At 39.9% G+C, this 16,370-nt stretch overlaps 1 protein-coding gene across 1 annotated transcript in view; it reads right to left on the reverse strand.

Annotated features, from left to right (window-relative positions):
• The window catches only part of DNAJC1 (DnaJ heat shock protein family (Hsp40) member C1), a 97,939-nt gene that overhangs the window by 5,266 nt on the left and 76,303 nt on the right, over positions 1-16,370 (reverse strand). The window contains exons 9-10 of the mRNA XM_031614451.2: positions 13,067-13,186; positions 641-689 (exon numbers count right to left, since the gene is read on the reverse strand). Coding sequence (XP_031470311.2) covers positions 641-689; positions 13,067-13,186 — 169 coding nt within the window. The remainder of the gene's footprint in view (positions 1-640; positions 690-13,066; positions 13,187-16,370) is intronic.

The raw sequence follows: 16,370 nt of genomic DNA on the forward strand, positions 1-16,370 counted from the left end.
AGGTGCTCCAGTCCCCTGATCATCTTTGTGGCCCTCCTCTGGACCCTCTCCAACAGCTCCCTGTCTTTTTTGTACTGGGGGCTCCACACTTGGACACAGTACTCCAGATGGGGCCTCACAAGAGCAGAGTAGAGGGGAACAATCACCTCCCTGTCCCTGCTGGCCACCCCTCTTCTGATGGAGCCCAGGATACCATTTGCTTTTCAAGCTGTGAGAGCACACTGCTGGCTCATGTTAAGTTTTTCATCCATCAGGGCCTGCAGGTCCTTCTCTGCAGGGCCGCTCTCAAGGACTGCTCCTTCCAGTCTGTACAAACGCCTGGGATTCCACCAGCCCAAGTGCAAAACCTTGCACTTTGCTGTGTTGAACCTCATTAGGTTCACCTGGGCCAACCTTTCAAGTCTGTTGAGGTCCCTCTGAACAAAGCCCACACTAAACTGAATAAGAAAGGCTGGGAGGAGGTAGCTACAAAGGCAGCATTCCCTCAGAGTATGTCAGGTCTTGTCCTTGTTTGAAGCAAGGCAGGCTGCAAGAGTCTCTGCAGAACACACGCTGAAAGTGACCGAATGCACCCGTGTGCATGCAGCTATCTAAACATGGTGCTCCCTACAAGTGTTGGTGAGGAGCTGGCAGCACACACCTGGTGTATATGTCACAGAGTCCTTCACTTGTTTGGCTTTCATGGTGACCTGCATAGAAGACAGAGAAAAAATGGGACTATTAAAAAATTACATTTATCACACGAGAATCTATATCCGCAGAATCTCTGCTTTGTCCTCTCTCTTAATACCTAAATCTGTGACCTGGGGAGATCTAACAGCACAATGAGTGTTTTCCTCACTGAATCACAAAGAATCACAGAATGGCCTGGGTGATTGGAAGGAACCTCAAGTATCATGAATCTCCACCCCCCCCCTGCCACAGGCAGGGTCAGCAACCTTCACAGTTAATACCAGACCGGGCTGCCCTGGGCCCCATCCAGCCTGGCCTAGAACACCTCCAGGGACAGGGCATCCACAACCTCTCTGGGCAGCCCCACCAAGAATGTGGAGCTTTGCCAACTTGCAGACCTCACTGCAGATCACACAGAACACAGACTCAAATTAAAGTACTTGGTTTCTTAATTGCTCAAAAAGTGTGCTGTGCCAATGACCTGCAAGATTCAATTCTCACGTAAAAGCATTTTAAATATGATATGATGTATTTGTGAGCGAAGTCATACACTGAAATTAAGCAGTCTGAGGCACCCAAACAAAAAATAAAACAGGCCACGTACAGGTAACAGAGCACACGTGCAATGGGGATACCCTGCTTTCTGCACCCAGGGCTGCAGATGTGAACAGCCCACTGGACTTCATTTTTGTACTGAGCAGCACACCACCATCTGCAGTCAGAAATTCCAATACGTGTTCCCGTTCAGCCTCAAATGAATCACTCTGGGAGCCCTGCACAGACCTCTGCTGTCCAGGCTGACCATGCTAAGGGCAGCAGACTCCTCTCCCTATGCAGAACAGCACTGGGGGAGAACAGCCTAAACCGTGCAGCACTTCTCTAAAGAACAGGAAAGATCTCCCCCACAAATTAAACCATATTTTCAGGGATGATTACATTTAAATGAGAACTCCACGGACAAAAAAAAATCCTGGCTCTAATTAACCAAAGTCTTTATCCAGAGATAGACATCTGGCATAAAAAAAACCCCAGTCCCTACTGCTGCAGTGTGATAAACTTTTAATCGTTTGAAGAGGAAAAGCCTAAGAACACCAAGATGAGCGCACGATTCTAACCAGCACCAAGCCTTCTGTCATCTGCACGATGCTGAAAACTGACGGACCCCCAGTGAAAGAGATAACCCAATAACAGAGAAACAGCAACTCTCCTCAAAGAATGTAGAGTCTAAATCCATCCAAACCTAAATATTCGAGTTCCCCTTCCACTGCTAACAGAACAGCTCTGTGCACCCGGGCTATAAAAGGCAAACTGGAGAGGAACCCATTGCTGACTGCTGAACACAACTGATCCTACGCAGTGGCCTGTTACGCATCTCCGAAATTATCTTCATCTAAAGTGGATTATAATAATTACTTTGAAAAGTGAGGAGAAGATGTCATGCGAGAGCGCAGTGGATCGTTTAGAGCTGCAATGATGCAGGGGATTCACCAGAAGTACAACGAAGCACTGTCTGTCTGTGCTCACGTATTCCAGACAGCTGACACTAACCCATTCTGCTATTTTTAAACTTCCTTCCAAGACTTGCAAGCTGCTCAGATGACCAAGAAGAGAGGAGAAGAGACAGGACATTTCCCCGAGCCAGAGAGAACCAAGTAAGCAGCCAGCAGCCTCAATGCCACCGTTCCGCCTCCTGCGTGCTGAAGCCCTGATGTCGTAGCAGGCTGCCAATTACTGCTTCATCCTTCAAACTGGGACTACACACGCAACAGAAACTTACATTGGAAGTGGTGCAAGTCAGTATCCTGGATTCAAGTGTCCTTTACAGGATGGATGTTCCCAAATTAGGCTAGTGCCGGTATCCCACAATAGACACAAGTTTTGCTGCATGTTGCATCCAATTGAATTAGAATCTAAAATGGCTCTCTCCACTAGAGCAGTGAAGGACTTCAGCTTATTCCAAGATCTCGATGGTATTTCACATTCCTCCATATGTGAGAAGTACCAGCCTCACCTCAGCCTGTCTTTCTTTGGGTGACTCCAGCACCAGTATCTTTGCCCACCCAGTCTTACGATCTGTAGTAAGTTACTGCTTCTATTGCACAAGACTATTGTAGGCATTATGATAATCATTTATGGACTTTCAATTTGAACATTCAGCGGGTAGTCCAGAAATAACAGCTATGTGTAAGGTTTAGATATTGAGAATCTACGATAGCAGGTCCTGAACAAGCTCTGTCAAACACCAACTGCTGACATAACTCTGACAGCTCACCAACAGCATCACTACCATCCTTCTCATATTTCATAAGATGATTTATCTATTATCTATTATCCTTCTTTTTTCCTCACTTTTTTTTTTTTTTAGATCAGCTTCCTTCTTTTTTAGGTGCTATGCAAAATCCTTGTTTACTCCAGCTCTTCTCACTCAGAGCTCAGGTACCACGTATACGGACTTAGGACTTATTTGTCCATCAGCTCCAACTGTCATTGCCGTTAGAGATGCTGACGCAGGGGAAGAATCATAACATGTCAACATTAACCTATTAAGGATTATTAGGAACCCATCCTATGGAATGTATGAAATCTGTATTTCAGTTTGATCTGTTTGAGTTTAATCACTGCTCTTGCCACTCAAATTTGCAGTCACCTCTGGTGCCAGCTCCTCCATACAGTGACAGCCTTAACATCAATCACTGCTTACCAGTGCTGAGCAGGGTTATCTACTGGGCTCTCAGCAGTTATTTTGAAGAGCAGAAGTTGCTCCATTGCGTTCTCAACTCTATTTCTTATCATAACTTGCTTCGATTTATTACTCTTTGATTCAGTAGCAGATAACATACTTGGAAATACTACTATTCAAAGCATGAAGCAGTTCTAGCATTATGCTTCTAATTATTATTGACAATTGCTAGTGCATAATGCTATAAATTATAGTTGTAACGTATATTGAACTGTGAGTTCTATCATTACTGTGAAAAGTTGTGCTGAAAGCCTGTTGTTATTTGACAACAGCTTTCATCAAAGTATTAGTCAGCTCTGAAGAAAACCTGGGTCTGGGAACCCCTTAAATAATAAACATCATGACTCTGAAATGGGTTTAGAACAGAAGAGGGCAGTTCTCCTATTTCCACAAATAATTTTACTCCTTGAAAGGCATACTGCATTATTTTATAGGAATCAACTTTCATCTTTGCTGTTTCTATGCCCAAACAACCCAGGCATCCTTGCAGTTCTGTGGGGATAACAGAAGTCACAAATGAAGTCAGGTAATCACATGCACAATGAAACATTTTCTTAGACAAAGGAAGATGAGAAAAAATGTTTGCCACAAGCAATCGTTACTGAAGTAGAAAGTGAACAGTCTTACTGTGGGACATACAGAAAGAAGCCACAGGAACAGTTTGCTTCTGTGAACTCCCGTCTGAATTCAGTTTCAATAGCACTTCAGCTACAAAAAGATCTTACTGAAAGCTAGGATTAGCGGGATGATTTTATGCAATGAAAGCCAGGCAGAGCTGGCTTCCTCTTGTACTCCTGACAATTAGTCTGGATCACGAGACCAGTTGCTACTCAACAAGACACCTAGCAGTAAAAACATTCCTCATCCTGACCAACCTGATGTTAAATCTCGTTACCCTGGACACCTGCCACCTCTTTCAGACGGGACAATCAATGCTTCAGAGCTGTACAGGAGAAAAAAGTGTTATTCAGAGTCAGTTTAAAAGGCTTCTGGCAGCATAGGCAAAATTCAGGTTTGCTCTCACATGGGTGTGAGGCTACACTTTTTGTCCTGCCGGGAAGGCAGGCATAAAAAAGCACAGAATTGTGACTGGCCTAGGGGGAAAATCCTGTAAAGTCAGGTATAGTGATCTTACCCACGCTAAACAGCCAGAAACAGCCCATTTGCAGAAGGTGAAGATCAAATTCCCCACTCTCGCAGCAGCAGCCACAACATAAGCTGGCCCTTCCAGAACCACCGTCAGCCCCACTTTGCAGGGCTCTGGCAGTGGCCAATGAGGCTTTGAAGCCTTTTCCATCCTGCTGCCTCTAGGCACTCCTCTTCAGGATACAATACCATTCTGACCAGGGCTGCACCAGGTAAATACAGAAGCACAAATCTCTTATGTTCTGAAAACACTCTGAAAAACACGAGTAGACAAAGAGAGAACCCATGTCATTTGGCTCCCAGATGTATCTAACCTTGCAAAGCAGGACGACATGTTGGTGTGCTGCTGCCAACCCAACACACTGACAAAGCTGTTTACTACTCTTAGCATCTTCCTGAGCAAAAGCTATCTAAGTATCTATGACTGATGCTGAATTTCTCAGCATCATCTACCAGAAACCTGCTGTCTCAGTAGCAGTGTTCTGCACAGCCAGTTGTTACCTTTCTGCTCTTCATCCATTTATGTTGTGCAAAAACATCCAAGATGTGTGGAATTACAGAAAAAAAAGTATAGATACAGCCTGGAAGTAGTGAAGCTAATACGCAGCAAAGTGAATTTTTTTGAATCTGTGAGGCTAATTTGCACCAAAATCACATTGTTCTCAAAAAGGAAAGGCAGATACAGAAGGACATTCAATTATTTCCTGCCCTTGTCCAAGAAATAGGCTTTGCTGATCTTTTGGAACAGTGCAGAAAAAGCTGCCAAATTCGAGGTTCTCTCCTTATAGACGAAGTATTACTTGTTGCACTGAATTGATATCCCAGTCTAGATCTAAACAGCTTATTCACAGCAACCACAATCGCATCAAGAATGGTTTGACCCAACTCAGCAAACAGTAGTAATTCATTGCTTTATTTTCATGTGACAGACTCACAATTTGTCGCTTTATAAAATGCCTTCCCATAAATTTACTAAAAGACTGGTGAAACATCAAGCCAAATCATTCTGCTCCTTTTCTTTTTAAACAACTTATTTCAAACTTAGTAGATCTCTAGAAATGAAGTAGTATAAACTAGAAGACATACTTTTGCTCTGACCCTGCTTCTAACAATTTGCTTAGTAGATTGTTACCAACTTTTCCAAAAGTATGCAATATAACCAGTCAATAGGCCAACAGGCTTTTGTTCTTGAAAGAACTAAGAGACAAATTACGAACTGGATTTGCTTAGACCAGCCACTGCCAGCCTGCAACAGTATGGCTTTCTTATGGTTATGACCTTTGAAGCTGTGTGTGATTGCAAACCTTGCAGCTACAGCAGAAACACAACAGCTGTGTGTTTAGTGATGAGGCAGTCTAAGATGTGGCCTAAACCACTGGATTTAGAACATCAGTTGCTCTTTAAGTGCCCAGAGAGTTCATTTAAAACAGAAAAATAATCGCTCCCTTTTTTTCTGGACTAAGAGGAAGAGCTCAATGCCCAGAACTGTCATGACATTGGAGACTTCAAACTATGCCTTTTTTTTCTTTGTCAGTCAAAGTTTGTGAGTCTTCAGCTCAGTACTGTGGAAACTCAGGTAACAGAGAGGAGCTGGGCTCAAACGCCCTTGACAACAATTGCTTGGGCATTTTATGACCTTTGGTGCAAAATGTATTACCTTTCCTAAGAGCTGGAAGATTTGAATTCTGCAATGGAATTTAAACTCAGCTCGTCAGGACGTACATGGAATGTTTTGTTATTCAAGCTACACTGCAAAGTTATAGCAGCATTGTCCTGACCACTGTATAAGACATGTATTTGAATTAAAGTTGGTGTCCCACCGGCTTCTGCAAATAGCTTTCTCCTTTAAGTGACAGGAATGCTCTTGTCATACCTCACAAGGAGGAGATCAATCTGTTTAGTATTTGGGTGTAAGACGCTCCACGCTGCCTGATTCTGCAGACATGGCAGGGTCAGTTGTACGACAGTGCAGAAGAAAACTTTGTGCAATCACAGAATTGTGAACAGCAGCCCTCGCTCAAAGCATCAACAGGCATGGTGGTGTGTCTGCAGGATTAGACACGTGTTCTCAAGATATCACTCCTCGACTGAGGGATCTCCATGACCTACATACCATCTAAATCCCATCTCAGATATTCATAACTGCTTTTAGACCTCGATCCAGAGCTAGGTCTTTATACTTCAATAAGCAACCAAAAGAACTATTGATTACATAAATATATGCAAGCTGCTGAGAGGGACTGCTTCCCAACATCCACAACTGGAGATCACAGTAACCAAGTTAACACATGCACAGTATACCAAATGAAATACAAAACAGACTTAGGAAAAGCTTAATCTCCAAAAGCAAAAAAAAACCCTAATAAATTCATTAACTTCTACATATTAATTACTTCTCATGTAGATGTTTTCTTGCTGGCAGTGTAACAAGCTTGCACTTGCCAAAGATGAGAGGTCTATTATATAATGGCATATAAACATGCAATGAGTGTGAACTCACACAGTTAGACTTAAAGCTGAAACCGTTGCTTGGAGAGATGAGAAAACACAAAATAAGCACTCCCTCCCAATCTTGTGCTTTCAGGTTTCACCATAATTCAGGATGTCTGCTCCAATACATACACCTGTCTATTGTTTTGCTGTCTGCCTTGGTCCTTTTCTATACAAGCAGCAAATCCCTATCAGTCTGTTTTTGAAACACAAATGCATGAGATTAGTGACTGCAGGAGCAAACAGAATCAGTTTAAATCCTGTAAGACAAGTGAATGATATTACTTCACAAGTATGAAATCTGAGATCTCTTTGCCTTTAATTTAAAAAACCTGTACCTAATAATCACATTAAAGTCTGTTTGGCATGCCAGACAGCTTTTACTTCCTCTGTTATTTTTACAATTTGAATGTCCTTTGTAGTTACTGAAATTAATTTATGCCTTTCAGCAAATATTTTATTTTTTTTAATCTGTAAGGGTAGGCATTGTCAAGTAAAATATGCTGCTATAATTCCACACGTAAGTGCTTTTTCTCAATCTGAGTTCAACAAAAGCCAGCCATCATTATAAATCTTCATAAAGCACAGCATTTGTCAAATCAAGGAATGTAATTTTTGCAGAAATGCTCACCTTGAAATTCTATTCGTAATTTATTCTACGTTTAAGGGTGTTCACAGTATTTAGGAAATTCAAACCTAACTTTTTATTTTGTTTTAAAAGGTCAATTATTTCCTTAAGTACTGGAGGACAGGAATGAGAACTAACCCTGGAGCAACAAATTCAGCAAGGAAAATGGGTCAAAGAACAGATGTTCAGGGGATGGCAGAGAGCAGTGGTACAGGTAACCAGGTCAGCCGGCAGGAACTCTGATTAGAGTTAACTGAACTCCATTTCCCTTTCATAATCAAAATACTTGAAAATCTAATTCATACCACCAGCCAACTGCAATAAAAATGACTTAAAAAGCTGTAGAAGCTTTTGGTTGTGAAAGCAGTAAGATTTCATTATACTAAGCCGACTGAAAATCATCTTTATGGGAAAAGGTTGATAAATCCCCAATATGCACATATTAAAATGTCAATTAGCCATTTAAATAATGAAACATACTGATAAAATGAGCACAATTGTATCCATTTTGGGTTGACTATTAATTAGCTGTTGAAGGATGGTTTCCGGAAGAGAGACAAGATAAGAAATACCCTATACTTGATATGACCAAAGTTAGAGCAACACCCTTCTCACAGCATGCCTACACCATGGTAGCAAGCCTAAAGTAGCTGAGCTGAAGGAATACGCTGCAAAGATATTTATGCTGGTATCACAAGACAGCACGAACAAAAACAGTACAGCTGCATGAGCTCACATGCACTACAGTATGGACACAGCTGTTTATTGTTGGATTTTGGCTGGCACTTTCCCACTGTCCTGAATCACATTGTGTAGAAGCATCTGTTTGGACATGGCATCTGGTAGACAGATCCATGTAACGAGTCTTATTCTTGTTTGTGAGATATTTTGGGAAATAACAGAATTAACAGACTTAAATGTCTACAAAATAAAAAAAAAACAATCCAAACTCAACTGATTTTAGTAACAGTATAAAAGAAAAAGCATCTGAAAGACGACTTTGCAAGGAATTACTGAATGTAAGAACAATCAAGCTAAGGTACATGCAGTGATTAATAACCATCTTAGTGACTATCTGGCTTTAATTTTACATTTTTTAAAATGAGTTCACACATGCTTCCAATTGTAGAAGGGTTTTGTTTCCTCCCCCTTTCCTCCTAGATAGCTTGCACTTGCTAGTCTAATCACAGACCATATGAAGAGAAGGCCCTAACCTGAGGCAGAATCTTTATATTGATGTCGTTTCTTGCAGATGTTTCCCTGTTTTTTAAAGACCTTCAAAGGTGGATACTCCACTGCAGCTTATTCCACTGCTTTACTATACCTTTTAAATCTTTGCCCCTTCATAGCTTACTCAGCTGTGTATGTTAAATTTTCAGGTAACTACTTCTTGCCCTGTAAAGCTGACATAGAGTGCAAACAACTTCCTTTTTTGCAGTTCTCTCTTTAGATAGTTGAATGCTTACATCACATTTTCTTTCAGTTCACAGCCCATAAGAATTCCTTCATAATCTTTTGCAGTAGATCTCTAAAAAGCAGCCACTCTCCTTATTCTCCTCTGGCCTTGTTACATTGAATCACATGCTTAAGCGTAATACTGAACACTAGACACAAACTAGAAAAGTAGATGCAGGTTTACCATCCTCCTGTATTTTCTCAGTATGATGCTCCCCTTTGTCACAAACACTTGCTATTTGTTACCTTTATTATCTCTCCTAATCTCTGCATTTCTCCTGCACTTTAGTTGTTTGCCATCTTTTATTTGTGAACCCTGTCATTATCTTGCTGCACATACTTGCATATCGACTGTTTAATTTGCCTATTGCAACCAATACTCCTACACTTGCATATTATTTCTCTAATTTGTTCTGATCATTTTGAATTCTACTCATTTTGCAATGTATTTGCAGTTCCCTCTGAGCTTTCTAAGAGTAGTTTAAGAAGTTAGACTATTCCACCATCTTTCATCACTCAGCTCAGCAAAGGTGCAAAGCGATGCAAAATATAACTTGTGTTATTTGATAAAGCCCTTCAGTTGGACAGTGAGCCAATGACTTCTACAGAACTGCTGGGACAGACACACTATGGTGGGAAACACCATGGCACTCTCAGATCCAGGAGAGAAAGAGATGACAAACTAAAAAGGACAACTTATTGCCAAATTGATTTTTTTTTGATCATTAATTAATGCCTGTTTATCTTCAGATAACAAACATCTTAAGGAAGTTCTGCTAACGTGAAAGGTTCAAAACCCAAAGCCTCTACTCAGAATACTGTTTCGACAAGTGCAAACTGGGTTCTGAGGTATCAAATCAGCAAAAATGAATGAATGAATGAATGAATAAATAAACAAACAAATAAATAAATGGTGGGGGAAATTTCCAAGCAGAACAAATCACTCTGGAAATAAGCAAGAGACAAACTTTTTCCTTCTTTGTACATGATAAAAAAGCAGCACTAAAGCACCAAGCATTAAAAAGTTCCTTCATACTGTTTAAAAAGTCAGTAACATAATGGCAGGAGGAGAAGTCAGAATGATGTAAAAAACTCCAAAACAAATAAACCCAGAAAACTAAGTTAAAAGAACACCACAAAGCCAAAAAGTTGACAAAAGCCAAGATAAAAAAAAAAATGCCAGTGAAAATTAATACAGCCTTATAGGGAAATTTCCTTCTGAAAAGAACAAAGGAAAAAAAAAAAAAAGAGTTGTTTAAAATGGGATTTGTTTGGGGCAGCCTGAAGGAGAGAATTTCACTAATGTTATTCTGGTACACACGAATGACTTCAGATCATTCTTTTAAAAGTACTGCAATATTTTTCTCACTTTTGCTAAGGAAGAAAGCTTTGGAGTCACAAGCAGCAAAGGAAAGGTAATTTTGGATTTGACCACGTTAAACTTTTTATTAATACCTACTTATCTACTCTACAGTTAAAAAAGGACACACTGCACTCTTTTATACAGTTCTCTAGCTGTGAAAGGAAAACCAGGACTTACTGCTCCTCATACTTCACACGACAAAAAACAAGCAGGAAACGGTCTGAAGTTTTTAAAAAGTATTTCATATGTCCTCAAATTTGCCCTTGAGTATTCCAGTCCTTTGTCCTTGATAACAGTTTAGCCAAGACAGAGTCTGATGCCAAATTAGATGTAAAGAAGGGAACCCCAAACCGTGCTGCACATGCCGTTTCAAAACAGTCCCTCGAGCACACAAAAAAAAACCTTCTCTCCCTGCTTCTCTTCAGTAGAAACAGGGAGCAGCTGTTTGGGCAGGAAACACAGACTGCACCTTTCTTCTGCCTTACGTTCAACACTGAACTAATTCCTGCGGCTCTCGCATAACATTTTTTATTTGCTTACAGTGATAAGTAAGCAAAACAAACTTAGGAATCCCTACCATAAATGTATGTCCTATTCTTTGTCTCCTGTAACAAGTATAAAGGATATGCTGCAGATACTGTTAAGCAGTTGAAAGGATACTCCTGAAGTAGTTCCCAGTTTCACGTCTCTGCTACTGATCTAATAAGAGTTTGAGACAGAAAGTTTCCAGGAAACTTTTGTTTAAGTGTTTCCTTTTGGACCTAACCACTGAAACTGTGCCATGTGATGATGAAGGGAGGAGAAACACTACCAAATAGTCTGTATTGGGAAAGCTGACCCAGCACTATCAGCAGCGTGAAATTTTTAGAGAAATAAAAGATTGTACAGAGCACACTCAAACTCATCACATAGTTGGAGGCCGCAGGAAGTAAAAAGGATTACACTCAGACTTTGCCTGACACCCAAAAATCCCCGAAATTTCCATTTTTCATGCAAGAAAATGACAGCTCTTAGATCTTTCATTCCTCTACCCTGCTCACAGTGCTGAGGTCTTCTCGCCTCCAGAGAAGTGAGTAAGCTTCAATTTTATTTCTAGCCCTGCCAGCACGCAAGTATGGTGTGCAAATTTGTTATTAAGAATCCCTTACGTAATGTATGCTCTTATAACTGTTTCAAGGAATAAAGCAGAAAATGGCTGCAAGAAGTCTCAAGGCAACGTGCTAGTTTAGTGATGGGCATAAGTGGAAGCTATCCACGTGTTTGTGCTGTCAGTAAGCAGCCAATTCATCCTTTCTCAAGGCAATCTCAAAGATCCTCCCCATGCGTACTGCCTACTATCAAGTCACGTGAAATATTTTTGCCATTAAAATCTGCTTAGTAAAATACAGCAGCTTTTTAATATTCACTCCACCTCGGCATTATGATGAACAACACTGAACAGAACCTAAACAGATTAAACAACAAAAAAAATCAATTACATTCGCATAGCAGGTTTATAACTTCTTGTTTACATTCACTTATTATTTGCAAATAATATGGCTTGTTCTAAAATGACAGGAACGTAAATGGCTTGTTTTCTAGTACAACTGAGTAATTGAGCAAAATAACTCTACAGATAAAATCTTTAAAAGCAACTTCTAAAAATATGTTTTTGTGATTCTATCAACAAGGACGAAAAACAAACAATTACCCAGATTGCCCAAAGGGTACAGTGGGTTACGCTGTGCTCTGGCTGGAGGCCGTGTTTCCCATTATTTAAGATAATTCCCGAAATACAATAAATGAAGAATATCTAATCTCAAAACATACATCAACAGCTTTAAACATTATTCTCATTAACCCCTCCAGAGCCTATAAAATAGGGTCAGCTGAAAGGGCTTTCAAAGGGCCCTCAGCAGACACTACATCATGTTCCAGTGATCTATTGCTTGAAAAGGAAAAGTCTTTTACGGCCTGGCCCCTGAGGGTTTTAAGATCATAACACTTAAAATCCATAAGTACAAGCTTTCTTTGATATGTGGTACAATACTATAAAATATGAATTAACAAGGATATTAATCATTTTACACAGTGTTATTACCCAAGCTATAATCCAGAAAAATGGACTGAAATAGTATCACATGTATAACTTGTTTTAAAGTTTGCAGAGATACTTCAGTTTAATTAATGAAAACCATCTGTCTAAACACCATTAGCTCATCTATGTTTTGAAGGGCCGGCTTAGAACAGAAACGTAATCTTTAACCAAGTCCCACAAATATTCGCTCGCAGTTAAAAGGGTCCCTACAAAACCCAAGTGGCATTGTTTTTCTGTTATTGGGTTACAGTAGCGTGAGTCTCCCAGCACCAGAATCCCCCATACAGCTGATCAGTTACAGCTGCTAATTGCGGAGCGAAAAACGGGCTGACATCTGCTTCGTGCATAGTTAGTTAATGGTTCACTTCCAGGTCCTAAAAGGATTGTAGCCTCTCTCAAAAGACAATGTCGGCCCCCATATATGTCTGCCTTCTACACTGCCTGTCTTGTTCTGGTTTGTCACTCTCTCTACAATGCAAATCTGAGTGAACTCACATCTGCCACTGATCGACCCAATTCGTGAGCAATCTTTTCCCATCGACCTGGAGTCCCCCCTGGGAACTTAACCATACTTCTTGTCAGCTGGCTGAGGTCCTCTTCTGTCCATTCAGGTGCCTGTAAAACATTTGTAAAACATTCATTACTGCGGGGATATTGGACATATATCTGTGAGGTAATATACTGGAAAAATTCCTCACGTGAATTAATCAAGTCTTGTAAAAAAAAAAAAAAAAAGAAAGCAATGGTTTGATGTATCTGGGTACGATCTCCCTGCTTTGTGGCAGAAAATGTGTGGGAACAATAGACCAACAGTGAGGTATTAGAAATTCTTAGCAGAAGAAAAACATGTTTTGTGTGTTACATACAGGCATCTGTTTAATTTACATTAGGACATCTATGCAATGTATGTAACACCAGAAAAGTGCAGTAAAGATAAAGAGCAACAAGACTTCTATTAAAGATTAAACTGCAGCTTAAGATATAGAATTTTAGACATTTCTGTCATTTCTCACACAAGATGTTTTCAGCAAAGATAAATATTATTTTTATATTTAAAACATCCTCCAAATGGAACAGAAAAGTCATTCTAGCTTTTGGTCACTGCAGCCACTGCATATTTTAGCATTCTTGTGTGACTCAGGAATGAAATCTGTTGATTCTAATATTCCACTAAGAGCATTGGCCACCACCCCACCCCTGCAACAACACACCAGCTACACCACAAACAGGATGCTTCGCAGTCCAATAACCAAAATACATTACAACGCTGTACTCTAACACCACCAGACAATCTGATAGAAATGGCTGTCTTCATAATGGCCAAATAAAGTGAACAAAGCCGGGGAGCACACAATTACGGCAGCTTAAGCCATGAAATCCCACTTGCCTCACAAGGCACAGTAACCATCCCTGACATTTGCAGCATCCTTGGCGACATCTGCAGAGCCCAACCTTTGTTACGATCACTGGTTTGCCATTTTATTTATTTTTAAGGAATTCCTTATGACATACCTCTTCTAATCACCATTTCCGATAATGAACAGCACATATCAAGCAGTTTGCATTACAGAGCCATCAGCACAGAACAACAGTCAGAGGTGAGTGACCCCAGGGACCATCTCCACAACTACAGCAAAGCTTCTCCCTGACACTAATCCTGCCTGTCATTCTCCCACTGTGCTCTAACCACACTGACATCCGCCTGCCGCACTGCGAGCTTAACGGGGCCCTTCCTGACTTTTTACTGTCTCCCCCAATCAATGGTTCAAGCGTGCTCTTTTCACCATGTCCAAATGGCAGCTTCACTCATAATCAAAGTGCATTGCTCCTGTTAAAGGGCTTCCCGAAAGGCTCCACCATTTGCATTCATTTGCAAAGCAAACTACTTTTATTCACTTTGTTCTGCTATCAAGAGTGTTCCCTGAAGCAGATAAATTGGCATAAATACAACCTGCCACTTAAAAGACAGTAAATAATAGCCAATAGTAGCAAGGATTTCATCAATCGTCCTGGTTTGGATCCATGTAGCCCTTTATTCAGTGCTGAAAGCCTCAGACATTCATATTCATATATTTTTAATACAAGTGTAATATATATGTGAGTCACTGCAGAGAATCTGAGATGTTTAAATAACGTGTGTACGTGAGAGTGATCTCATGCACATTACATGCACACTCATACAACTGCACCATGGCTGAAGGAAGACAGGATAAACACACAGCAGATCCCCACACTGCAAATAACATTTTTGTTTTTATTGTATCGAGCAAGTTAATATACTCCATACCCTCTTTTATGTTAAGATATCTCTCTAAGATTTTTAGAAGGGAAGTTTAGGGGGCAATGTTCTACTTATAAAATAGAAACTAAATTGCTATCATTTAAATAACAATTATTCTTATGTTTTAGTTTAAATAATTATGTTCAAAACATAGTCAAATTTCATACATTAAAATCAGACCTTAATATGCAGTTAACTTATTAATTTCTTATTTAATTTATATCAAAACTGTGGGGTTTTTTATTGGGTATTTTTTTTATATAGATCCACAGCTATTTTTCTTACCACATCCAAAGCATATCTAAGCAATTACACACGGAAATCAAGATGATCTCCTCAGTGATGTACATGCTGTGGAAGCCTTCCAGTAAGATGCATTTTCAGACTACTTTGTAAGCTCTGTATTTTCGCTGTGCTCAAGACTCTACTAACCACTTGTAAATATTAGAATTAATTTTTTCTTCCTAAATAGAGGGTAAAACTATAATTATTTTGTAGATCTGAAACAAATTATATAGCTTATTCACAGCACAGGAATTCATTAGCTAAATTAAAACATCAACTGATTAATCTTATTTCAAGCCAGCAATTTTAGAATGTAAGATCTAAAACATCTATAAACGTGGGAAATCTTTGAAAAAGCTTTTAGGAAATCCACTCGGAACCCCTAAAGCTGCAAAGAGCTTTTGTGAATTTGCAATTCCTCAGCAACAGTTAATTGTGTCTTCAGATGCAACAGCGCCTACTGTGATCCAACTACTACAAACAGCTTCGAGGGTGGTCATGGTGTGAATGCGTTCTCCCTGTTCTAATCTGTAGCCAACTATAACTGTGAGAGTCAAATAAATGCATAAACACAGTGCTCCGTCACCTAGAACCACGTGTGTCCAATATTACTAAAACGCTGGGCCAAAATTCATCTCTACAGTAAAGCAATGGAAGACACCACATGGTGAGGGGACAGCTGTTGTTACTACACAAGCATTCAGATTTTGCATCAAAAAAGCTGTGTTCTGGGATTACCTTCCCATATTGAATACAAAATTAAAAAGTACAGAGTTATGGTCTGCAGTCCTGAAAATGAAAATAAACAGCAAGTGTAAACATAAAAATTCATAGCGGTCTCTTCAATAATAATCCCTTAACATGGTTTATCACACTTAACTGGCAATACTGGAGGATTAGTTCACCCAAACCACAATGGACCTTCTATGGCAAAGAAACAGAAATGTGGTTTATTGTTTACAGCATGACTCTTTTGCATGCATCCTCACTTTGCAATTCCATCCCATCTCTTTCAGTACAACAGAGTTTACATTATAAGGATTTATATTTAAATTCAAAAAGCTCTAATTTCAGTGCTAAAAGCAAATTTTTAGACAACAAAGTATTTGTTATCAAGAAAACAGCGTAACATCTTTATACCTGTTAACATTAGCGAGTATAAGTACGTATCATTTTACCAGTAATGTTGGGTAGTGGTTAGTATTTGAGAGTTTATACAGTGTAAAAGATATT

Source organism: Phasianus colchicus, chromosome 6 (genome assembly GCF_987193195.1).
Source record: "Phasianus colchicus chromosome 6, bPhaCol1.hap1.1, whole genome shotgun sequence".
Lineage (NCBI taxonomy): Eukaryota > Metazoa > Chordata > Aves > Galliformes > Phasianidae > Phasianus > Phasianus colchicus.